This window comes from Epinephelus moara, chromosome 12, assembly GCF_006386435.1.
Source record: "Epinephelus moara isolate mb chromosome 12, YSFRI_EMoa_1.0, whole genome shotgun sequence".
In the NCBI taxonomy this organism is placed as follows: Eukaryota; Metazoa; Chordata; class Actinopteri; order Perciformes; family Serranidae; genus Epinephelus; species Epinephelus moara.
The window spans coordinates 26,342,107-26,368,551 of NC_065517.1; the positions used below are offsets into that span (position 1 = coordinate 26,342,107).

Genomic DNA, 26,445 nt, shown 5'->3' on the forward strand with positions numbered 1-26,445 from the left:
CAGGCTAGCTGTGATGAATACCTCTTGAGGTACTCTGCAGTGCCTGAGTGGCTCAGACAATAAAATGCTCTTTCATCCAGAAATAATGCAGAAATCCTCGTTTGTGCCAGCAGTAAATACAACATACAGTATTAATGATAAATGCCTCTTCATATGAAGGTGCTCTGGCATTACAGCAGGGCTTTGTTACATCTTTATGACGTCAGTACCTAAATTAGCACCACATTATGGAAAAAGGGCTTCTATAGGAAGAAAATAAGAAACTCAAGTATTTGAATTTCAGCTTCCACTGAATACTTAATTGAGAATTTTTAACACCACTGATATCATATCCTCCTGAGACCCTGTGTCCTCACATGAGGACATCACATTTTGAGTTTAATTTATCAATTTAATTTATCATGACCTTATACTTCATTCTACTTGACTTAGACCTGCTGTCCTCATTCGTGGACACTTGTTTGTGCCATCTAGTGTTAGTAAGACCACAATACACTAATCCATGTAAAAACAAGATGGCAGCTATCTCTGCCAAGTCAGTCTGCAGCTGATCCTGACACAAAAGAGGACAAGATCACATCTTATGGTTGAAACTTATTTACTTATGATTAATAATGTTTGTAGTTTGATATTGCAACAAATTTGACCAATTTTAGAAACAGTAACAAGCGAAGACACTGCTGATAATTAGGAAGTACTCATTTGAGGACATTGGGGCTTTATTATTGTCATATTTGAGGACATTGGGACTTTAAAATGTTAACTTTAAAATGTTCATTTTTTTATACTTTTCAGGTCCTACTGATCCCAATTGGCTAGGAGAAATTAAAAAACTATACCAAACAAAAGTTTAGGATTTTTCTTGAAATATTTTACCGTGAAAACCATGTGTCTAAACATATTTGTTCTGAATTCTCCTCTTTTGTGATTTTCCATCTCAAAACTTGAATTTGAACTTTTTTTCAACATTCACAAATTGAGATCTAAAAATGCAAGTTGAAAAAAAAAAAAAAAAAAAAAATGCACATACTAACATCCTGGCTACTTAGGATAGGACAGGTAATCGAGCCTGAATGTTTTGACCAGTCAAATTTTAATGTTGTTTTATTTGCATTTCTTCAACCTGAATTTTTAGATCTGAATTTGACCAGTTGAAATTTTAAATACTGAAACTAATATGTTTGGCTCTTAATTTGTGAACACTAAAAAAACCCCCATCCAATTCAGCTTCTGATAATGCAAACAAAGACATTTTAATTTCAAAGAGGTGAATTCAGAACAAATAAATTCAGAAACATGGTTTTTAAGGTAAAATATTTCAATGCTAAATATTTATGTCAATTATTTGATTCCATAAACTACATGCATACACAGAGCTTGCCAAACCTGAGGTGCTAAAATGCTTGCTTCTAAAATTGGTGTCAACTTTATTGAATGTTCCATGAGATGGTGTCTGTGTACCACTGATTCTGGAATAAATCATTCATTAAATAATCTTACTATTCGTTTCTGTAAAGGGTACAGCAATTTCATATGCACATACATACATGCATGGCAACTTTTATTTTTATATCGCTTAAAAATTTACAGGAGTATAGGAGAAATTATATAAGAATATTAAATTATAAGAACTATAAACACAGAAAAACACATACATAAACATAATTGTAGATTCTCCAAATCCCTTTGTCGCCTTTGATGTCAAATTGAAATTACTGAGCAGCATGAAAATATGAAAGTCCTTGGTCATATCAGAGTGTGTATCCTTTGCAGATGATGTCCTCCTTTTAGACATGCTACCACTGAATTTGAATTGTGGCTTGATGTTTAGTTTCAACGCTTTTCAAGTGGAGCGGTTCTGAATCCTCCAGTCAAATTTACATGGTAACATAAAATGCACTTGAGTGAGTGAAGTTCATCTTTCAAGTTACAAAAAGTGCAATTCATGATTACTTTCCAAGCATTTTCTTATCTGTAGAAAGTTTCAGCCCTCAGCACGCTGAATATTACATTCATTAAGGGCTCTTGGTCCTCCAAAAAAATATATATGTATAAAGATGTGCATTAGTACAGTGGTCTTTACATGTATCAAATATTCACTTACAAATATATAACACTGTTACTGTGCCACTGTGAACAATATTAAACTGACATTACAATCCATTTTTCCATATATTACAGATATGATGTAAATTATAATGACAACTCTCAGACTTGTTTGTGAATAAACAAAAAAAGAGAAGTTGAGTTTATTTTTAGTTTTATTTTTTTTTCTCCACGGCTATGTCATAAGTCTTGACTGTTTTCATCAAACACATCACAAGTTCACAAAAGTTATGTTAATTACAGTGAATAGAGTTTTATAACACTTCAGAAAACTAAACACAGTAAAGAACTTCTTATCCTTAACTGAAGCAAATACTACTGAAATTTGCTTTCATTTATAAAATCTACTAGATATATATTTCCATATACTATCATTTATAATGCCTTTTCCATTACAATAGATTGCTGAAGACAAACATGAATGTTCCAAACAGCAATAGCTGCACATTAACGATATAAAATATAAAATTAAATACTCATGAATACTTGACAATTAGAGCATTGTCTTTTCACTTGAAAAAATGTGTGTTAAACAATATTTACTGCACTGCGTGGTGAAGTTATAATACATAACTATTTCCATGTAACAAAAGGAAAGGTTAGAGAGGTCCAAGGTGTACTAAGCTAGTTAACAGTGGTGCTCGAGGGCTGCTGTGCACTCTTTCATTAATTTGTCACCCATGTTTCCCCACCTTCAAATATACACTGTCACCCATTTTTTATTTTTTTTTTATTACGGATCAGGAAAAGACTCTTAAGGCTCACAGGGTGACTGTAACAAGAACCACAGAACATTTAATAAACTTTGACAAGAATTTTCCTCCATTTGAAAACAGCGCTTTCAAACTTGTTTTTAAACATCTTTTTCTCAACAATGTCAAATAGTTCCTACAGTACCAACAGTATTTCTGTAACATAGATAACAGAATGCCTTTACATTGTTAAAGTTGCCAGGCATCTTATGTTCTCATTAGTCATTTTCACATTATCTCTTTGCCAGTAGACAATATCAATAACCACACATTTGGCCACAGAGTATGTCATAAAGATACTCAGAGACTTTGTGTAACACATATTTGAGGGACGTTTCATTTACTGCACCACTTTAGGCCCCTTCTACATTAACAAAGTGTTTGGTTATTGGTTTTAGGGCAGGCTGTGTTAAAAGCGTCGGCCACCAGGGGGCCCTGGCCACCTCTGGCCTCTGCCAGGTGGGGGGTGAGGCGGAGGAGAGACCGGTCCATTGTGGTAGCTGTGTAAAAGGATAAAATCACACATTGGATTCTTGGCTTTGGCCAATAGGGGGCGCACTCTGATAAGAGCAGCCATCTGAACTAACCCAGTCAGGGATGTCATCCCCTCTCAGTTACTGTCTAACTTTGAAAGGCACAATACATTGTAATGTCTTATTCAGTTGTATTATTCCATGCACTATTTAAGAGTCTGGCTTCAAGTCATTGAGCAGTAAGAATACTTTTTATGCACAAGCTAAGTTAACATTCTTTGGCTCAGCATTTGTTGTAATAAGACTAATAATTGTGGCAAAAAGTTATACTATTTATTATATTTGATAAACAAACTAAGAAAGAAATGTGGTAATTCGAGGACAAGTTAAAAGTAAAAGAAATTAAGCTACAGTGAGGCTTAAGAGCAAAGGGACAGAAAGGACTGTGCATTGTGTCACAACTCTCAGTTTACTGCATGTTTGCATCAGAATTTAAGGAACATAGCTGGTGTAAGCACATCTCAAATACTCATTAGATGTATTTCAAAAGTCGGGTGTGTAGGATTTGGTGGCATCGAGCAGTGAAGCTACAGACTGCAACCAACTGAAACTTCTACCTTGTGCCAAGTGAGTAGGAGGCCATGGTAACCAACGTGAAAACACAAATGGCCCTTTCTAGTGCCAGTGTTGGGTTTGTTCGTTTTGGGCTACTGTAGAAACAACATGGTGGACTCCTTGGAAGAGGAGTCGCCTCATAAGATGCACACAGCTCACTTTAAGGTAACAAAAACCCAACGGTTCTAATTTTCAGGTGATTACACACTAAAGAAAACATATTTATGAATATCATATTCAATTTCTGCCAATAGATGCCCCTAAATCCTACACACTGGACCTTTAAATCTATTTAGAAATCTTAAAAGCGTGCAAGGAAAGTGCTGAGAATTGTGACTTGCAAAGCTCAGGCGTGATATTAGTATTCAAACAGCTCTTACCCTCTTGGGCCGCGGGGGTGGAAGTGGCGTGGAGGTCCAGGGGGCAACATGCCACGGCCTCGAGGGTGTGGTGGACGCCCTCTGAAACCAGGATGACCTGGAGGAGGGGGTGGCGGGGGTCCATGCCTGCACAAAGAGACAAGCATAACAACGATACAACACACACTTCTACGTGCACTTTCAGGAGAGGAAACCTTTCGCAGTGAAACACAGGAGCCAGTGTTGATGCAAAGCAGTTGAATGACAACACACATCTACCAACTGGAAGCTAGTGACGTCTTTTTGGGACAAACGAAAGCTTTAAACTCAGGAAGGATCATTCTTACATCTCAGACAAACTGTATCCAGGCTGCCATGGTTGTCTGTGCATATGATTGTGTGTGAGATCGTTACCTTGGCATGGGTGGGTAGGGGCCTCTGAGGTGCATGGGAGGTGGTGGGGGAGGAGGGGGAGGAGGAGGGCCCATGCCCATGCCCATTGGTCCACCTCTACCTCGATGACCTCGTAGGTCTGGGTAAGGTCGCATCCTCCTCATTCCTCTGCAAGGGAAGCGCAATAAGTGAAATTTAACCCCCCAAAATTAATATTAAATACAGCACAAAAAAAACACACTATACTACTACACTTTTTAAAAACACGACTTGTTTGCATACTACCCAATTAATAAAAGCAAAACTTTTTACATTTTTTCATTTGTATTTAAATATCCGTACCTCATGGGTGCAAATCCATTAATGGCTCCATCTTTCCCTCGACCCCTCCCATATCCAGGTGGACCAAACCCTTTTATCATGCCCCGCCCACCACGCATGCTGCCTCGACTCATCCGACCCCCTCGACCACGGCTTTTAAATCCACGACCCCTGAGGAGAGAACAAAAATATGAGGAAACTGCCACCAAGCAACGAGTCCAAGCTTCATATAAAAAAAATGACATAAGGATGAAACAGGAAAAACACCCAACACTGGCACCACCTGTTTAGAAGTCACTCAAGGGATAAGTAGCCCTTGCCTTTCTTTTGCATGTGGTTTAAAATCATTATATATCCATACATACATTATCAGGCTGTAAAACTGACCTAAATTTGTTGTCCGTTAAGGGTTTCTGAGATTCATCCTTGGAAATTTTTGAAGTTTCTGTCACCTTTTCTTCTGTGTCTGCATCCATCTGAAATGATGCAGGTCAATATTAATATGCAGTACACTGTCACTTGTCTAACATTAGCATTTAATAAATAAAAACAACGCATACAAAACATATACAACACCTGCCTTGACATGAAAAGGACTTCTGTATACTTAAATGTCATTTGAAGAGTCAGTTGCCAAGTATGATATCCCACATGAACATTTCTTTAAATAGATTATTAGATTATCTCAAAATCAGTGTTTGTCTGTTCCCCCACTGTTTATTTTGGAAACAGAAATGCAAAATGATTGATTTGGAAAGGATTTTATCTCCAGATTATATAAGCTTTTATTTGAAGGATCCTCTAAGTCCTCTATATTAAAATTGAATGCCTGGAGATCTCCACTCAGAGGACTGGGAAGAAGCATGTGCTGAAGCACAAACACAAACTGTTAATACTCAGATTGCTGCAACATAACTGGCTGATGAGGATTGTGTGACACAAGTATAATAACCCTATCCCAGACCTGTGTGTTCAGTGCGGACAGGAGAAAGGGACCTATTTTCACTGTGTTTGCAAATGCGACAAAGCAGAAGAGTTCTGGCGGGAGATTAAACAAGCTCTGGAGAATACATTGGGCATACAATTAACGCTTGACCCAAAGTTTTTCGTTCTAGGTTTACATCCTGACAAATATCTTACGTCCAAGAAAGATGCTGCTGCTTTAATTCTCTGTCTGCTGCTCGCAAAAACAGTCATCTCACTCTCTCAAAGTTCATTAATTGGATTAAAAAGTTAATTGTAACTCTACCTAGGGAAATAATCGTTCTTTGACATTATTGGGGGTCCTTTTCTACAATACAAGGAGAATATTGATGTAAGTAAGGTCATGAATGTGGCGGGCGAGACATGAATGTAGTGGTCCTCTGCAGTTGTTTGCATTTTGTTATCTGTAACATGTCTAACATGTAAGGGAAGACATCGTTTTGTTGTTGGACAATAATCTCTGTGCTACTGAAATTCTTCTGGATGAAAACACAGTTGCTTCTGTGTTTTGAGAAGGTGTTTAAAAATTTGATAAAAATATTGCAGGGGGAAAAAAGTTTTCCATATGGAAAAATGCATTTTGCTTTCACATGCAAAATAAATTATTCAGTCCCTGCAGAAAGGAAAAACAGGGCATTTTACTATTTTAAAAATAAATTGAAGCAGAAATAATTTGTAAGTTCCCTGCAGCTATGAGGTAATCAAACATGATGTAAAGAAATGGGAGCATTGTTCCCATTTAAAAGGTATATCTCTTATTTATTCATGTTTAAGGTTTTATGAGACAATTATAGTAAATGATTAATTATGGCATAATTGATAATAATACTGACATATAGGTATGTGCTTCCACAATGTGACACAAGGCTGTTAAAATGTCACTCAGCAGATCTCGGAAACATGAAACCTCAGTGATGCATTCATTGCATAGCTCCATCACTGGGTGTGACAGACTGTGCATGCCTCACACTAAAGCAGGTGACAAGTTTGAATGTTAGGCAGGGACAACTGAAGTCAAAGCTGATAGCGGGAAAATTATTAATAGTCCCAAAGCCTGGATCACTACTGTAAAATGAAACATCTGTGACACTGCCAGACGAGGGGACTGTGGAGAGTAGACTTTTGTGATACAGGGGAAAGGTAAGGGAAGGGGGGGGGGGGGGGCNCGGGGGGGGGGGGGGGGGGGGGGGGGGCGTGGGTGTTAAGCATGAAACTACCACTTGACATACTTGAGGAATTTGCATTTGTGGAGTGACTTTCAAAATCTGCCCTGAAGGATCAACTGCCCCAGAAGACTAAAACCTGAAAAAGGCACCTGTAACTTGTTTTTCTTTGTATGTGTCTGACACTTTGGTTGAGGACCCAGCCAATGGAATATAATGCATGTTTCTTTACTGTATTATCACCTGAATATAAGAAATGTGGTGGGGGTTATTTTGATTATCTTAAAATTGGCCCTTTTATATCTACATGGGGAGCAGGTCCTCGTCCACAGAGATCGCCATGTTGCATGTTTTCTACAGTAGGTCTCTGCCACAAGCACATTGGAAAAACTCTGCCTTTTCAATGTTAAACAGTTTTATTCAGTGTTTGTACTGGTTTTATTCACCTAGTCCATTTGTTTTTAAGGAAGAGACCTCTGCATATATTTAAGCTCCCAGTAAAAATCTCCTGAACAAGGAACACTGAAGGAATCCTAACCATGAGTTCACATTTGGCACATGGGAGACGTTTCACCTGGCTGCAATCTGCTAGATGCCACTAAATCCTATCCCTTTAAGAGGTCAACACATTAGCCAAATACAGTTTTTAACAGAACCACATTGTAAGATAAGCCATCTAAAGATGCAGTAACCATTAGCACAACTGTTTAGTCATAGTAGGAATAATATTTTTATAAACAATATTGCAGATGGTTTCAGGTATGATGAGGTCACCATGAGAGTACTATTTCATACTCCCCCTGCAGGAACAATTGTCCTTCATCGTGGTCTTTTCGGCAAAAAGTCTAAAAAACACTGAGGATTTTTTATCATTTGTTATCCATGTATATGTATATATATATATATATATAGACACTTTAGAAAGATAAGACCTAGCTGTAAGTAATGCCGTCTAAATCAGGAGCTCTTTAATTAATCCTGCAATGAGGTTAAACTGATCAGTTTTTCTGATGGTCACTTCGGAGGTGGTGTTTCAGATATTTTGTGCATGACATTTAGATGAATGAGAGTAGACTCTCCCTTCATATTCATCCTTAATTATATGTATATATCTTTTACACAGATATCTAGACAGACAGATAAATACTTGTGGGACAGTTTTATTGCTTGGGATGCACTATCTCTAATGCCTATAACAATGAAACTTCAAAGAAAAAGGAGATCTGTCACAAACACACATTATCGTAGTGTTATTTTAAAGTAAATAAGCCTGCAGAGCCACAGGCACGTCGAGCGTCATGGAAACATTTCTATCCTGATCCACAGAGGCGGTTGGAGCTGTGTGAGCTGTTAAATATTAAGCTAGGACCATCAAAGAGGCCCTATGCAACAAATACACATAAAGCCTCTAATAACACCTCTTAACTCTGTTTAGCACACAGCAGCTAATGTGGGGCACAGCCGGCTAAATTGTAATTCAAAGGGCTGGGAAGGCCTCGTCTAATTCCTGGAATAAACATCGCAGAGCCGACCTGACAAACAGCACATTGAACCAAAAACAGTTGCTTTTTAAAAATAGTCTTCGGGTAGGAATTTAACGTTTGGACAGCCATTTTCCTAACTAAAAAAATAAATAAATAAACAAGCCTAACATAAGTGTATTTAAATGTTAACTAGTCATATATAAAAGGGGCGTTCCTGTGGTTTTCAAACGCTTTGCCGAAAGAGAGAAGCCACTTACTTCAGCTGGTGATGCAGGCGAGGTAGATTCAAAAAAAGTAATGCAATTTTCCTACGTGCTAGTAAAAATAAAAATATATTAGAAAAATAAAAAATATACAAAATCTCCTACAGCCTCTGTCGCTCCTTTGCGTTTTGAAATGGCGGCTTCGTCAGACTAGACTACATCCAGGTTTGGATTTCTTTGTGAGGAACACATTATAATGAGTAACGCCCACCGGGAGGAATGCTGGTATCTGATTGGCTACTTGTTGCTGTCATTCAGTTTACCCTTATATAGTTCTGCATTCTGATTGGAGGAGTGGGCTGACGCGCGTTCTAATTGTCCTGCTCATCCTGAAGACGGTGATTAACTGGGCCACAAGTTCAATACACATCAATTTATTGTAGATGTTTTAGTGTGTTTGTGTATATAACCCGTTTGTTTACTGTGTAAACATGTAAACAAGCCTGATATACTGTACATTTGGGATAAATCAGACGAAGAATTAGGCCACTTAAAAAACAACAGAACAAATTATTTAATGGCTTTCACACACAACCAAACTTTACAATTGCATGCAGCTATTTAAACTCTAAAATACACCAGAAACACAATGCAACCAACATGAAGTTTCTCTAATTTCTCTATTAACACAAACAGGAATATATGAGAGATTTTTTCGTCAGTAAAGCTGTATCGAGATAACAAATATCAACAGCAAACATTAAATTCATAACTCCATCAAAGGCAGCCTCATATACAAAGTAATTGCCAAGTGCCCGCTAATCAATATATACACCAAGAGTAGGGCAAACAGGAGAAATATTAAATGAGATGATTAAGTTATGTTAAAAGATGTTCCACATCAAATATTTAGAACCAGCTCCACTGAATGTCCAGATGTGAGGAACCCTGATGCGTAAAAGGTCCATCGGTGTCCGTTACGCACGGTTCAGGATGTCTGAAAGTTTGTTGATGTATTCAATAGTGTATTTGAGGGTTTGTATCTTGGTCAGGGGCTGGCTCCTCTTGCTGTAGTCCGGCGGCAGGTAGTCACGGAGCTGGTGCAGAGCCTCTGCAAGGCTCCTCATCCGCATCTTCTCCCTCTCGCTGGCCTTCATGCGTCTTTTCGTGGACATCTTGGGCTTGCTCAGCCTCTGCGCTGATGTTGGAGTCTCCCTGCGTCCTGTGAAGCCGAAAGACAAGTCCTTCATCTCATGATACCCGCTAGAGTAGCACATCTCCGGCGAGGAGCACATGGAGTCAATGGAGGAGGACTCCGGTGAGGTGGACTGAAGCGAGTCCAGGTCTTCTCCAAAACTGCTCTCATGGCTCTTCCACTCAGACAGTATTTTAGCCGTGACAACCTGCATGTCCATGTTGGAAATATCCCGACACTTCCAGACGGTCACGCAGCGAGGGATGACATCAGGGGTGGATGACTGGCTTTTCTGTGGAGGCGATTTTGCCAAAGCGTTTTTATACAGAAGCAGATCTCCGGAGGTTTATGGGTTCACAGCTAAGGCGAAAAAAAGTTCAAAGAAATCCTCAAGTGCCAAAATGCGACCTTCCCGAAGGACGTCGTTCGTTATCACTGGGGTGAGAATAAGGCTAAATAGACGGATAATGTGATAGAAAGAAAAATAATTAGATTCCTTTTGTGGGAAATTACTCTTTAAAGTCTGCACGACGACAATTATCAGTTTGATGTGATCTGTCTAATGAAGGAATGGGAGGATGCTGTGTCACCTGAGAGCTTCACACCTCTCTGGTAAATCAGGCCTACGTGTGTCTTCAGTCTGGACTTTATATGGTTAAAAAAACAATACTATTTTTAACTTATTAAGAGTATAGTCTCACAGGCAGAAAGTGATTAAAAATCTATGACAGCAACTAAAGGTTCAGAATGAGCAACAATCATTGTGCTGTCTGGAAATGCCCCTATTAAACAATGAAAGGTTCTTTGTACTAAAATCAAGTTTCACCTTTATATGCACACATTTTGCTACTTGCCACCTGGAGTGATGCTACTTGTTTCCAATGTAGTTTTTCCAGTTTCCATCAAGTGTAAATATCCTTAACAATTGACAAGAAAATTACACAGGACTCAGGCTACTTTAGAAGATAACTTAATTTGCACTGGAAAACAAGCTGAATCATCCTGACAACCAGTTGGATTTTCAGCACATCCTTCAGGAAAACTAAGGTTTAAGACCCAGCACTAGGATGAAGTTGTTATTTGGGCAGAGGATGCAGCTGTCACCAAGCTCCTGCCAGACCTTTCATGTCTGAAAAAGGTGTGTAAGGCCTCACTCGTGATCAAGGGGGCCAACACTGGCAGGTTGTAAAACCTCAGCGTCCTCTGTGTCCCTCAGCTGCAGTGCCTTCTCTCACCGGCTGTGTGAAGTGACATGTAGCTTGTCAAACAGCAGTGGGAGAAAATAAGCACATGTGGTGCTGTTAAATAGCATTACATGCTAAAAAATGTGCGAATCCGCATCCTCTACACCCTGATTTACATCAACAACTCCTTTCAGGATCAGAATAACAGGTTAGGCAAACATTGGTGGAGCAAAACATTTATGAAGAACTTATTTAATTATTTAAATCTCACAACATATACAGCAACAAACACACACAAATTAAGAGTAAAATTGCCGGATAAAAATGTTTGACTCAAGGTCCAATTAGTAGCTTTTTCTGGAGCTGTCAAACCACATGTCACTCATAGTCCACACTTACTATTCAAAGATTCAGTGTGTAGGATTTAGGGGGATATATTGGCAGAAATGGAGGATAATGTACTTTTTTCTTTAGTGTATAATTACAGAAAAATAAGAATCTTTGCATTTTCATTACCCTAAAATGAGCGGTTTATATCTACATAGGGAGCAGGTCCTCGCACCGCCATGTCTCTGTGTCTCACTGTCCGAAAAACACTGATTTCTTTTAACATGAAACAGCTTTATTCAGTGTTTTTACCAGTTTAAATTACCTGGTTCGTTTGTTTTGGAGAAGAAGAGACCGTTGTGGATAATTCAGCTCCCATAAATAACCTCCTGAACAATGGACACTGAAGAAATTCTAACCAGGGTTAGGGTTAGGGTTAGGTTAGGTTAGGTTTCAGCTGGTTACAATCTGCAATCCTCACTGCTGGATGCCACTACATCCCCCTATATGTTACACACTGGACCTTTGAAACTGTGTTTATACACAACTTTTCCCACTGTTTTACAGAAACAGTTCCATTTCGGATTACAGTAACAGGTGGCAGCAAAGCTTAGACTAACTTTTACTTAATTGGTTAATTGTTTGGTACATGAAACTAAGAAAAACACTGATCAGTTTCCAAATCCCAAGCTGATGTCATCGAATGTCTTGTTTTGTCTGATCTACAGTCCAAACCTCAAATGCATTCAAATTTTTATTAAAGTTAAGACAAGGAAAAACATCAAATTCTCATATTTGAGAGGCTAGAATCATCAAAAGTTTGACTTATGTGCTTGAAAAATTACTCAAAAGGTATACTATGTAGGAATGTCGGTTTCTGTTTCTGAACACACTCACCAGCGAAAGTGGAAGTAAAAATCAAACCCCGGATTCACACTTGTTTGACATTTCTACTCGCTAAATTTAGGTATTTTTTCAGTGCTGTTTCTTGGATGCCTGCTGCTTATGGTTGGCACCTGGTCACTACCTTCGTATCAGGCCCCAGTTTCTTCATCCACTAATTGCTGCAGCTCTTCTTTTAAAAGCTGGGAAGCCAACCTTGAGATAAAAGTTATTTGTTAAACTCCACGTCAACACTTCACATGATTTGACATAAAATAGCTTTCATGCTGTTGTCCATCATCCTGTTATCGTGCTGCTCACTTCTGGAACTTCAGTCTCAGTCTCTCTGCCAGTGGCAGTGGACTCTCACTACAAATAACTGAGTCATCGCTATCTAACACAATGACAGGTGATGCAGGAGTCTGAGGGAACACATCTACATCCACATGAGCTGGTGAGACATCCTGGCATTTGCTTTTAGTTGCTACAGGTAGGATGTTAATCTCGCTGTCTGCAATTAAGCTCTGAGATTTTTCTGGTAATAACTGAGTGGTAGGAGCTGTTTTTGCAGCTGGTTTGGTTGATTTAGGTTTCAGGGGGAAATCTGAGATAATGATCTTGTTTGTGGGCTTGATTTTAGCTTTTCTCTGAGGTCCAGACTGCCGGTTCTCTGCATCACTTTCCTCGCTGGATGAACACAGGCTCATACACACACTCTTCTTGGTGCTCTGCGACGTGTTCCTGTCTATGTCAGTTTGACTTGGGTCAGTGTGGCACCTCTGCCGTGGGACAAGCGATGATGAAATGGCTTTTCTGACAAATTTGTATTTGTGAGGGGGCTTTTGGGAGACGTTACATTTGTCCTTTGTCTTACTTTGAACTGCAGGCCTCAACTGCTGTTTTGAACTGTGAGTTTCTTCCTTGTTTGATGTACACTGTGTTTTGTCAGTCAACGGCTCTTTTCTGTACACAGCAGATTTCTCTCCTGACAATTTACTGTCACCCGTACCTTTACTGGAGATCTGGCCACTTGAGTTATGAGGAGAAATGTGTTTGAGAGAGGATGACTCATGGTGTAGTTGTTTCGAGACCACGTCAGTGTGTATCTCCTTCTGGTGTATAGCTTTGGCTGTGTTCCTCATGAGCAGCCTGTCCCGTAGAGGACACTCTGTGTAGCACACCTCTAGAGCAGATCTGGAGTCTGCTTCTCTGACGTCACTTAAGGTTTTCTGCTTGGTGTTTTTGCCCTCTGTTTCTCTGACACCACTGTCTGTGGTTTTGCTCAGCTTGGGCTCAGCGGTGTGGTTATTAGCTGATTGTGGGGTTGGAGAGGATGTGAAGGACAAAGCCTCCCAGTCAATATCACTCAGGTGGAGAGCGTCGATAACAGCAGAGACAGAGGGTGATGCAGCAGCAGCCTCTGATTCTCCATGAGACAGAGGAGTGCTGGGGCAATCACCCAGACTGCTGTGGTCTTCTTTTGACTTCCGATGCTGTTTATAGTTCACTGGAGTGTCCACAACCACCACTTCTGGTTTATCTGTGGTTGAAGCAGTAGGGAGCAGCGCATGTGGTTGAGTTTTAGAGGAACTCTGAAGGGTCATCTGTGCCAAGAGGTCAGAAATACCATCAGAGACATCAGATGGCTTCTCCTTTTTACTCTTTGGTTTTCTCTCTGCAAAGAAGATTGAAACCACAAGTCAGTGTTAAACAACTTCAAGCTGTAGTTGGTATTAAAAATAACCTTTTTTCATATTTGCTGAAACTGTCTCTATACTTGCATAGCTGTAATCTGTGCAAAAGAAATCACACTTCTCTGCCTACACAGTTGCCTTGTAGCATTTCTAATGGCCTTACTGCATGTGCACAAATACAACCAATCAGAGCCGTGGAGTCTCTAACGCAGCTGTCAATCACTGCTCGAAAACTGCGGTCAAACTATCAAACTAGGCAGCGCTGATCAAATTTAAATCAAGATTATGTTAATGCATTGCCTATTCCTCACCTCACATGTTTACAGAAACACATTTTAATGAACTGTTTAGCTCTAAAATTAAAAGGTTTGTGAACCAGCTGCCATGTTGGATACAGTTTAACAGGAGAACCAAGCTCCGTCCACCAGCTGGACCAACTTCTCATTTTACAGCTAAACAGTACACTAAAATATGTTTCTGAAAATATTTGAGTGAAGAAATAGCAAATGCAATTTGAGGCAGAAGGAAGAGGAGGAGGGACATGATTTTTTCCCCAACAGACTATCTGTATCATGTACTTCTTTCAGAATATAGTGAGAGTATTAGCATAATGTGACACAAAGTTATTTTCACTGAAATTACCAACTGTTTCTTTCAGGATTTCAAACGTATTTTGAAAGAGTTAAAGAGTAAATTCAGTGTTTTCTCACCTGGATGCTATTTCCTCATATTTTGTTGCTTAAATAACTAATGGGAACAACATTTTTTTGAAGCTGGCCCAGTATTGAACAAGCCTGCTTCAGCCAGCAGTGGCGAAACAGCCTGCAATGTAACCATTTGAGGCATGTTAGCAATGTCATTTATGTCCACTTAAAGTGTTTGTTTTTGCCACTGACCGGTTCAGATGGTTATTAGTGTCTGACAACATTATGGAAACTGTTCTTACAGACAGAGACCTTTTTGTTGAAGAGAAAGATCCTTTTTGTTTAACCAAAAACAGCCTTGAAATTGCCACTGCCAAACCCACAAACTCCTTTTAGCATGTAGCTAGAGCAGCATATTTTAACATCTGACTGGGTGGATTAAGAGTTTATTTCAACCAAACCAGAGTTGGTGATTGTTGGAAGAGTAGAAACGATGCTTTTGTGAGTTTCAATTCTTTTTTAGCGAGTTTTACAATGATAAAATTACTGCGTGTTTAAATGGAGTCTGGTGGGTTTGGCGATGGCGATTTCAGGGCTGTTTCTGGTTAAATAAAAAGGATCTTACTCTTTAACAAAAAAGGTCCATCTCTGTATGTACTGTTAGTGGATGTAAAATCACAGTGCGAACATGCGCTGAGTGGTTACTTTGCAGCCTGTTTTGCCGCTGCCGACTGCAGCAGTCTCTCAATACTGGACCAATTTCAAACATTACTGTACCCATTAGTTACTTAGACACAAAAACTAAAAAATAAGTTCCATGTGGAAAAATACTAACAAAACAATCACTGTGTTATCTCTTGACTGTAAGCTCTTTCAGTCCCAGTGGCTAGTTTTCCTACACATTAGGAAGTGAAGCTTTACAGCAGTTATGACGGAGGGGGGAGCAGAGTACAACCTGCATAAAGTGACAGCGAGGCCTGTGAGACAGACACCTCTCAGCTGCATCAAAGCCTTTGGTGTGAACTAGTCGAGCTGCCAAACTCAACATTTTCAGGTGTCAGAGCTGCTGCAATAGACAGCCTCGAAAAACAAGTCAAAGCGCCAGGTGCCTTTGATCAGGACACCCTTGTCAGTGCAGTGTGGGAAGTCTTGGAGCTTGTCAAGTCTGTGGGGGGGCTTTCAGTTTTGTTGTGAAAAACATGTCTAACTTTACTGGTTTATTTTAAATAAACTGTAAAATTCTTACAAAATATTATAAAGTATTGTCTTACTCTTGGTCTTGTTCTCTTCGGCCAGAGCTTTGTCTCTAAGGTAGTTCTCCACCACTTCTGGAAAGGCCACACGGAAGAGAGACTCTTCTTCCACCGTCCTCACCTCATGTTGATCGTCTGCAGGCCGATCCTCAGGAAACGCATAATGATCTGCAGAAAAACACATCAAGGTCAGGTCCAAATTGCTCCCAATAAGCCTGTCATTTATGTTATATAGGGAAAAAATGGTTCCTTATGAAATGACAAAAAAGGCCAGAGACAAGAATTACTAATTGTTGTGCACCACTTTTCACTTTTCATAAGGGTTGCAACTTATTATAGATTATTCTTCATATTATAGTTCTGATTAACTGTTTGGTCTGTAATCAGAAAACTTGAAAAATTCTAACACAATATTCTAGCTGCCGAAATTATGTGTTCAAATGTCTTGTTTTCTTAAACCAGCAGAACAAAAACTCAATAATATTTGATTAATTATGTTAGAAAAGGTAAATCAAAAAGCTCTCACATCTGAGGGGTGCATTCAGGTACACTTAAACTCAATGCCTTTTTGGACAAGTCATCTTTTCTCATTCAAGCAGTGCAGGTAGGTATAAAGAGCCGTAACATATATGTATATGTGGTCCCATGCAGAGGTAGGTTATGCATAGGAGAATGGTTCTTATCAGTGTGAGCTAAATTAATCTACATTTTGCAGACAGGTAAGTGCAAATATAAAGTACCGTAAAAAGACTATTAGTTTCAGTGGTAGTTTTAAAGATTTAAAACACCAGAAATGTGTACTTTGATGCAGAAGGGCTTGACTGAGTCTGACAAAAATAAATTAAAAGTTGAATAAATGAAATTAAATAAAATGTTTGTGGTAATTAAGATCTCACAAATTCCAATTTCAGACAATTTAATGACTTTTAAGGTCTAATATAATATTTAAGAAATTGAATTTAAGACATTTTAAGACTTGTTAAGGACCTGCAGACACTGGAAACCATCAAATAGTTGGCATTTCTGCCGGAAAAATATGCAGTGTTTTGAACACAAGCAGACAAGACTTTATCAACAGAACATACAAATACAGCACATCTTTATACAAAATGCATATACTTTAGGCCTTAATTTATAGCAGTTATACATTTAAATCCATTATGTAATAATTTAGTTGTATTAAAATACTTTTTTCAAATGATTGTTGATTGAGATTGAGACTTTCTCAGGCTGGTTGTATCAAGCGCGCTTGTTAGTGAAGTAGACTTTGATATGACAGATTTCCCAGCCTAGGGAGGAAGCCAGTTTAGCACCTAGTGGCTGTTGTGACTGATCTGTCACCTCTGAACCCCACCTCACAGCAAGTCACTAACAGACAACCCGGTGACGAGCACCCCGCACCCCAACTCCACCTAATGCAGCAGTCACGTCACTCAACCCAGGGGATGTTTTCTTAAACATTGCTTTTTCCCTCTGATCTGCTAATAAGAAAAAATGAAGACTGCAAGAAGTGTTGATGAGATTTAAACTGACCTGGTACGCTCCAGATGACTTCGAAGCAGGCGACAGCATTCCTCACCCTCGGTTTCAATATTCTTGTGAAGGAAAATAAAGGTGTTGTTTATTACACATGTGCTGAAATAACCTTTTATTACAACAAAGTCACTGAGGAGACCTTTTTGTTGTTGTTAAAGTTTAAAACAGGACTACCTGAGGGGTTTGACTTGGGAGGACATTTCTCTTCCATATTTTCTGTTCATCAGTTCTGCGTAAGTCATCAGGACTAAAACCTTTTCACTGGTGTAGTGCTTCGGCCACTCCATCTTGTCATGGGCAAATTTCTGGAAAACAAACATCTCAACAAGCAACTCACTTGACAAAGACATAACGGACTGAACAAGTAATCTAAATAAACACATTACCTGCATCATCAGCATATTTGGCTGTCTCCTCTTGAAATGTGACACAGGTTTATCCTTGGAAATCAGGAACTCGTTAATGATCTGCAAAATACCATTTAAGTATTAAAAACCAAAGTTATTCTGAAGATTATTTTACGTAACAAATGTGGTCATGATACCAAAATTTTAAACTTCCGTACTGTATAAAGAAATGATACTTGATACCGCTTTCAATTCCACGGCAAAAAGGAAGTCCTGGGCACACAAAATAATATATATATTTTTTAATTTTACTTATGATCTGCCTCCAGTCACATTGTGGGTTTGCCACTGCAGAGAAAGCCCTGACAGCTACAGGTTGAGGACCAGTTAATTTTCTTCCCCTTTTGTTTAATCTTTGCAGCCTTGAGTTTAAACTCTGAATCCCAATCATTTTTTTTATAAATATATAGCTTTGGTACTTTTGACACTATCGAATGTATAATTAAAGGAGACTGTATAGTTTTAAACATATGGTATTGACAAAGTATCGAAGTATGGATGCTTTTGACAACCTTAATTATAACAAGAACACATAAACCATAGTAGATGAAACAGCTGTACCTCTGTAAAAGGGAACTGTTGACTCGCCAGTGTTTTCCTAAAAAAGAAATGAAACACAAAAAGAACAGATTACACATATCATGAGAGCAAACCATCCTTTAAATCATCACAAGTTTGCAAAGCCTCTACTGACATCTTCAAGTCATATTTTGTCCGATCAATAGTCCAAAACCCAAAGACACCAAGTTTACTGTTGAGGAAGAAACCCAGAAGATTTTCACATTTGAGTAGCTGAAGCCAATTAATTATTTTGCCACTTAAAATGCCCTAATGAATTAACAATTAAATTACCATCTGCAATCTCTAATTCTTTCTGATTCTAGATAAATGGGAGACTAGCTAGTGTTACAGGCTTACCCAGACTGAATGCTTCAAACAGACAGAATCTGGATCGTTTCATACCCATTCTACCAGATACCTCAAATGAGAAGCTAGCTGGTTTAGTTGAATAGTGGGGACCACCGTTCCTCCTTGATCTAAACATAATTGCAACTTAGCAAATTTAAGTCACAGTCACTCAAGGTTCCAAATAAATGTCCTTAACCAACTGTTTACTGTCTTGATAGTATTATTATCTAACAGGACTGTAATCATTTGGCACTGGTAAAGTTGCCTGGGCAAAATAATCATCTTGATCAGAAAACCCAAATTGATATTTTTGATGAAAATTGGTCAAAATGGCTACTTATGTGTCAACTAAAAGGCCTGATTTTGTAGAGTAGTACTATGTTATGGGCATGATTCTCAACCTAAAATATTTTCCTTTTCCTCTTAGTGCAGAATCAATACAGGTTGACTAGTATGTGTATGTGTATCGCTTAGCATGTGTATGTATGTGTGTATGCATACACGTGTGTGTATGCATATGCATATATACAGTTTTTGTTTTTTATTAAAGAAGGAATCCACTCCTACTTTTTGTTTTGTTTTAGCTCACTTTAAGTATGTTTTTGTGTCTAGTTGACACTTGTGTAAAACCTAATAAAAAGTAAATACATTGAGAAATGAGATCCTGTGTTGTTTTTCATTAACAGACATAACATGAATGGGCTCTAATATTTTCCACTAGCGGTTCAACCCAAACTCAAATAACATTTATTGGTATCAGCAATCAGCCAAAATGACTTGGAAAATATCAGCATATTGGCAAAAATCCCTAGTTAACATGTTGCTTATGTTCTTTCTTTCTCATCTTATTCCACTTTTTCATTTTCTGCATTTATATTTATTATTTTTGTGACAAAATGCAACTACTGTTCATTTACAGAAAGTCACACACCTTCTGACATTTGCCTCGAAGGACACAGCCTGCCGAGTCTGTTCATAGTGATGCCAGTCACAGGGACACTGGTAGTCAAAGTCCTGAGGTTGACAGAAACGTTTACTGTCACAAAGCACACAGCCGCCACGTTCATGTGCCTTTGCTGACCCTTAAAAAGGGTGAGGATGAATCAGTATTAATATGTGATAAAACAGGAATAGTAGGAGAAGACAAACAACTTTAAAATCTAACACACTAATACAACTGGGGTCTGACCCATCTCTCACATACGTGTATGTTTTGACATGTTAATGGCTCCAAAACAGCCATGTGTGAAGCATGTCCTCATGGGGACAACCCCCCTTTTGCTTTCCACCTCTTATCAAAATCAAAAACAGGGGTCACACAGTTCAAAGCACTCACCAGGATGTCGACACAAGTTGCAGTGAGGAACCTTCTTCACAACTCCCTCAGACACCCCCACGTTCTCCTCCTTCCACTGGATGAACCTGAGGTGATTAGGGAAAGGTGACAAGAGCACAAACACGACACTACACACACTCTTTATGTGAGGAAAAGTTATACAGAAAGGAAAATCATGCTTATGTGCAAGAAAATAATCTACAGTGAGTGTGTCTCTTACCTCTGCAGGAGTGTTTGTCCTTTCAGCATCTGAATAAGCCTCAGAGCTTGCTCTTTACCAACACCTGGTATGCCCTTATAAAAGAATGACAATTAACATAAGTCATTCATCATAACAGTGATTTTGAAGATACAGATTTCAGATTGAGATGTCCTCCTTACCTTAGGAATATAATCACAGCCAAGAAAGATGGCAAGACCAACTAGATTCTCTCTGGTGAGATGTAACTCTGTTTGTACCCTTGAGGTCTTGTAGCAGTCCACCTGAGGGTCCTGGAGGGAGAGGTGAGAAACAAGACTGTGAAGATTTGATGGTTTTAACATTTAAGACATTAGCAGAATAATAGAAAGAATCAAACATACAGATAGGGACGTAGTTAAAATTAAATGCGTAGGGCTAACAATATTTTTAATTACTGAATAATGTATGATTTTTGATCGTGTAATTGACTTAGGGCTGAGCAATATATTAACATTTTATAAATATCATGATATGAGACTCAATAGATAGAATACTGAACACAATACTGAAAAAGCACAGCTTGTAAAGTAACACCCAAGTGTTACTTTAGCAGTCTGGGAAAACACTAAATCACTGGACTGAGTTTCGATTCATAGGCATAAATTCAGTTGTCTGGGAACCAGATGAATGTTAGAGCTTGTATTTTATTTGCTTTGGCAGATGTACGTATGTAATGCAAGTCTCTATGTAAAGATTCACATGGCTTTAAATTCAGTACTAGTCCCCAGAACAATCTAAAGTGAAGAAGCCTTTTGAATGAGCAGTGAAGCACATTCAATCCGATTCCAGTCCAGTGATTTGGGTTCACCTCTCTCCAGATGTTGAAGAAGAAGATATACTTCATTAACTCCCGAGGGGAAATACAATTTTTTCACTCACTTGTCACACACACACACACACACACACAGGCCTGAAATACGCCCATGCACAAACAGGACTTATACATGCATTAAAAGGAATGGAGAGATGTTGGGGGGGGGGGGGGGGGGTTGCCTTGGACAGGTGCCCTAAGCAGTTGGGGGTTTGGTGCCTTGCTCAAGGGCCTCTCTGCAGCGCAGAGGAGGCAGGCTGGCAACTCTCCAGCCACCAGTTCACACTCTGCATTTGTTTTGGCCGCATGACTTAAGCCGGTGACCCTCTGGGTCCCAACCCAAGTCTCTATGGACGGAGTTACTGCCGCCCCCTGCACACTGTGAATCATTGAGATGAACTTTGACAAACATACTTTACTGTTCATATTGAAGTTCCTGTAGACAGTCCGGGCTCCATATAGGAAGGCGTCTCCATCATTAGTGATGCAGCCGTCCACCAGGCCTTGAGAGTCCAGGTAGGCACACATGGCCTCGGCCTCCCCAGCAGCTGTCACCCATGGCACACCCAGATAGTCCAACATCTCTGCACACTACAGAGGTAAGAGAAGGACAACAGTGCCTCAATCCATTATGAAGTGACTATAATAAGAGATGCAGGTGAGTGGGGGAACAACCAACCTCTCTGAGTACAGCATTGAAGCGCCCTCTGCTGGTCTTTGTAGCAGCTTTAGGGGCAGAGGCCTTTTTGAATCCTCCATATCTCGTTTCTGCCCTCCTGCTCATGGTTTCTGCTTTAAGTTTAGGGGCCTCTCCCTCCATCACAAAGACAAGCTTCACCCCCATAAGCGTGAGGGATGACACCCTGAAAAATAAATTCCTGAACACAAAAGGACAAGGCTTTCAATATTGAAATTGAAGCTAACATCTTACGGAATTAACTATAGAGCAATATGTGACACTTACCTCAGGTGGGGCTTGGTAACTCTCCCCATCATAGCCTGGACATGCTGGGCCTCGCACACCCACAGACTCAGATCAACTGCCAGTGTCTTTCCGCTCAAACTGTACAGCGGCACCGACTCACGAACCGGCTCGACGATGGACCACAGCTCGTGAACACCCATAACTTCCCCCAAACGGATTTTCACGTATCTAATAGATGGGAATGCGTAGAAAACAGTAATGCTTAACAACACAAAACGGAACAACGACCCGTAGTTTTCAAACAGTGGCGCCGTTGGGCCGCGTCCCAATTCTTTCAACGTCTTTGTACTACGCTACCTTGTTGATGTATCGATTGTTACGTCGTTAAAATGAGCAAAGTACAACATTTAAATTGTATATAAGTCACCTCTAGGCTTCCTATCTACTGAATATAGCACCTGCAGTCTCTTTTAGCATGTTTTTAAATAACAAGGTTGAAAGTAAGGGGACAGTCTCACAAAGTGGGTCGACGCCGGACAGTTTAACAGCAACGTCATATTAAAGCGCCTTCAAAAGCGTGTTGCTATGGAGACGAGGCTCCAGTTCACAGACTGAGGATATTTTTTACACCTTTTAAGTGTTTTTATTTTTCAGCCATGGACTCAAAAATACGCCTAGAAATTATCGGCTTAGTTAAAGACCGTAATTTCCATGTTGCCCGAAGTATTGCCGAAGTAAACCGCCATTTCCCTAGAGTTTTATATCGCATTATTGATTTGTTTTCACCTGTTTTCACCGTTAACAATACTTGATCTTTTTGTGTATTCGCCACAGGGACTAAAACAGAAGTTTCCCGATGCATTTCTGGAACCAAAAATTAGACCATTACTCGAATTTGACTGGCACTCATATCTGTGCAACAAGAAAAGGGTAAGTTTTCTGATAAGCCTATGTGTGTTTAAAATCCAGCTCGTCCAGGAGACTATTCAAATAGAGTTGTGAGGAGTGTTTAAAGTAAAAGTAGAGAAGTATTAGCAGTATATAAGACATAAAGTATCAAATACAAGTACTCATGAAGCAGTCACATCAGTTTTATATTACTAAATTATTATTAAATTGTTGTTATTAATGATGCATTACTGTGTAAACAACATTTAAATGTTCCAACTGGTCGAAGTGGAGCTCATTTTAATTAACTTTTAAATTGCTGGGCATTGTAGACTATTTTAGAATAATCAGAATAACAATAAAAGCAGGTTTTGATGATATGCATAATCTTAATCTGCAAAAAAACTTCTAATTAAAGACCTCAGATTAACACAGTGTGGTAAATAGTACAATATTTGCCTCTGAAATACAGTAGCTTATTGTAGAAGTGTAAAGTAAAATGAAATGTAAATACACGAGGAAAGACAAGTACATCAAAATTATACAGTACTTGAGTAAATATACTTATACTTTTTCCTTTTTTTTTTCCTTTATTGCCCTTGGTTGTACGAGCTGCAGCATCTTACTGAGGGTTGTACTCTACTATGCAGCTACACACGCTTACACAACACCATACAATACTGCTGTAGTTTTCTGTTATGGTCAGCCTATTCTGTAATCCTGAATCACAACACATCTGTTGTTCAACACTTGTGATTCAAGGAGCTGCGTGGTGAAGCATGGCAGTACTCCAGCAGCCTGATGTGCTTTCTAAACGGCCTTCTTCTCGGTAATGAGAAGGATCTCGCCAGCTGGGCCAAGAATCAGTGGAGTTTCACATTCACTCGGCCACAGGCTTTCTACATGGCTCTCACTGAGGACTGCTACACCAAACACCTCCAGAACACTGGGGCAAGTTAAAAAAAAAATAAAGAAATCTAAGTTAAAAAATATGGATTGAAAGTTCTTTGCTGTTTGTCATGGGAATCAGAAAGCAGGTCATTGACACCTGTACACCATGATAGGAAGCTAGCTTCAGTCATAAGAGACTCCTCTAGATGAATATTACTCAGTTTTCTATTAAATTTGTAAGACCTTGAAAAGAATCAAACAAAAATACAATTCTTTGTCCTTTCATTACAGCATCCGTTTGTCTTCATGGATATTGAGATAGCAGGAGAGCCAGCAGGGAGGTTACTGTTTGAGGTGAGGCACAAATTCACATAATTTCGCATTGCTTGCACAAACCACCGAGGTTATCTCAAACCTCTGACGTTTTCAGGCATTCTGTGTTATTGAATTTGACGGAGATATTGTAGAAATTGCTGATATACAGAACAAAATGACCATTACAGAATAGCAGGATGTTAATAAGACACGTTGTCCTCCCGCTCCTCAGCTGTTCTCAGATGTTTGTCCAAAGACATCAAAGAACTTCGAGGCTCTGTGCACAGGAGAGCGAGGTCTGTCCCAGAGTGGCCTCCCACTCTGCTACAAGGGCTCGGTGTTTCATCGTGTGTTGCCCAACGGCTGGGTTCAGGGAGGAGGTATGGTCCACACTAGTCCTGAAACAATGTGAATGACATGTAGTTGGTTTTCACATAGGAATTAAATACATAATTTCCCATTCAATGTTAGCATCAGTGCAGTTAATTTGATATACATGGGTTACATATATGCCACTTATAGAGATGTAAAATACATTGATAAACTGGGATTGTGGTCATGGCTATAATGGATTTAAATGCTATTTATTTTTGCTCGTAAAGGCTGCATTATATCTAAGTCTCATAATTTTTTAACTCAACTGACTCTTCTGTTTCCAGTAAAAAAAAAAATTTTTAATTTAATTTTATATACTTTATTAATCCCCGAGGGGAAATTCAATTTTTCACTCTGTTTGTCAATTACACACAGGTCCGAATACACACATGCACAAACTGGACCTATACATGCACTAAGTGGAGAGATGTCAGAGTGGGCTGCCCATGACAGGCGCTCCGAGCGGTTGGGGGGTTCGGTGCCTTGCTCAGGGGCACCTCAGCAGTGCCCAGGAGGTGAACTGGCACCTCTCCAGCTACCAGTCCACGCTCCATATTTTGGTCTGGACGGGGACTTGAACAGGCGACCCTCCGGTTCCCAACCCAAGTCCCTATGGACTGAGCTACTGCCGCCCCAAATGAAATAAGCAGTGAACTAACATCCTGTCCACATTACTCATCTAAGCCCAACCGTTGTTTAGATTACGACAGCACCTAACGTTGTCAGCAAAATATCGTGGGATTAAGGAAGTGTGTTTTAACGGTGTCATTGTGGTACGTACGCAGACAGTAGCTTTACATTTCAATTTTGCAGATATATCACCAGAGAGAAAAGGTGATGGAGGGGAATCAATCTACGGACCGACTTTTGAAGGTTAAAAAAAATAAAAACAGTCAAAAACATCTACATGAGAACCCACTGTTAATGCATGTATCATAGTGGATTTATATGTACTGTCTGTAAATTGTCCTTTCTCCTTTTAGATGAGAGCTTTGCCGTGTCCCACACTAAACGGGGCATTCTAGGACTGGCCAGTAAGGGTCCACACAGCAATGGATCCCAGTTCTACATCACTCTGCAGCCGACACCCTGGATGGACAGGACCTACGTTGCCTTTGGGTTTGTGTCACTAATTTGACTTGAGAGATGTTTGATTAATTTCCCAATTCTGCATAATCTCAGGTCTCCTATACAGTTTTGTTTTTATTTTTCATTCTAGGCAAGTGGTTGAGGGTGTCGATGTCCTCAGGAGATTAGAAGAAACTCCGACCTGTAATGAAAGACCCAAATATGACTGTAAAGTTACAGATTGTGGAATGTTTCAGTTTTAGCACCGACACATTCATTTTGATGTTGTTTTAAATAATTGTCATTCATGTAGTAAAATAAAAATAATGCACATGTAATATACGACTTATATTTAAATACACACATGCAAAAAAGTATTTTGATTTCTACAAAACTGTTGTATGTACTTTTAATTTGATATTTTATATGTGCATGTCTCAGATAAAATAAGGTTTGTGTCTTTGTGTCCCTGTCAACTAGGATTTTGTTAATCTGTATACGTGTGATATTACTATACTTTTATAACAGTGTCTTGGTGTTTTGAGAGTTACATGTAGTATGTTTTTCCACAAAATACAAAGAGGTAGAACAAATGATATATATGACATTCAGTAATGTTATTTTGTATGTAGTATACAGCAGCCCAGAGTAAACCTGTGCAGGTACTGAAATGCAAAACCAAAGCTGAAAATAAGGTGAACTTTAACATAC

At 39.2% G+C, this 26,445-nt stretch overlaps 4 protein-coding genes across 6 annotated transcripts; 1 reads left to right on the forward strand and 3 right to left on the reverse strand.

The window, feature by feature from the left end:
• Positions 1–1,332: 1,332 nt before the first annotated feature.
• On the reverse strand, positions 1,333–9,085 carry si:ch211-51e12.7 (uncharacterized protein LOC336335 homolog). Its single transcript, XM_050058749.1, has 6 exons — positions 8,908–9,085; positions 5,407–5,495; positions 5,041–5,190; positions 4,720–4,866; positions 4,327–4,452; positions 1,333–3,358 (listed from the first exon to the last, which is right to left on the reverse strand). Exons 2-6 carry the CDS (start codon positions 5,493–5,495, stop codon positions 3,268–3,270), a joined length of 603 nt encoding a protein of 200 aa, XP_049914706.1. The 5' UTR covers positions 8,908–9,085; the 3' UTR covers positions 1,333–3,267.
• Positions 9,086–9,300: 215 nt separating this feature from the next.
• On the reverse strand, positions 9,301–10,368 carry msgn1 (mesogenin 1). Its single transcript, XM_050058316.1, has one exon. It carries the CDS (start codon positions 10,266–10,268, stop codon positions 9,831–9,833), a length of 438 nt encoding a protein of 145 aa, XP_049914273.1. The 5' UTR covers positions 10,269–10,368; the 3' UTR covers positions 9,301–9,830.
• Positions 10,369–12,448: 2,080 nt separating this feature from the next.
• LOC126399063 (flap endonuclease GEN homolog 1) lies at positions 12,449–22,733 on the reverse strand. 2 transcript variants are annotated; one of them, XM_050058814.1, is made up of 14 exons: positions 22,716–22,733; positions 22,237–22,425; positions 21,952–22,150; positions 21,687–21,863; positions 20,602–20,712; positions 20,441–20,514; positions 20,221–20,348; positions 19,816–19,966; positions 18,537–18,573; positions 17,955–18,035; positions 17,743–17,873; positions 17,566–17,627; positions 16,051–16,200; positions 12,449–14,116 (listed from the first exon to the last, which is right to left on the reverse strand). In XM_050058814.1, exons 2-14 carry the CDS (start codon positions 22,395–22,397, stop codon positions 12,759–12,761), a joined length of 2,820 nt encoding a protein of 939 aa, XP_049914771.1. In that variant the 5' UTR covers positions 22,398–22,425; positions 22,716–22,733; the 3' UTR covers positions 12,449–12,758. The 2 variants fall into 2 exon arrangements, with proteins under 2 accessions (XP_049914771.1, XP_049914770.1); XM_050058813.1 differs by lacking the exon at positions 22,716–22,733 and adding an exon at positions 22,555–22,604 and having other exon boundaries at positions 20,221–20,306.
• Positions 22,734–22,774: 41 nt separating this feature from the next.
• ppil6 (peptidylprolyl isomerase (cyclophilin)-like 6) lies at positions 22,775–26,198 on the forward strand. Of its 2 annotated transcripts, XM_050058815.1 has the most exons (8): positions 22,775–22,931; positions 23,032–23,127; positions 23,848–24,036; positions 24,268–24,330; positions 24,524–24,671; positions 25,480–25,539; positions 25,650–25,785; positions 25,886–26,198. In XM_050058815.1, exons 1-8 carry the CDS (start codon positions 22,854–22,856, stop codon positions 25,995–25,997), a joined length of 882 nt encoding a protein of 293 aa, XP_049914772.1. In that variant the 5' UTR covers positions 22,775–22,853; the 3' UTR covers positions 25,998–26,198. The 2 variants fall into 2 exon arrangements, with proteins under 2 accessions (XP_049914772.1, XP_049914773.1); XM_050058816.1 differs by lacking the exon at positions 25,480–25,539.
• Positions 26,199–26,445: the final 247 nt, after the last annotated feature.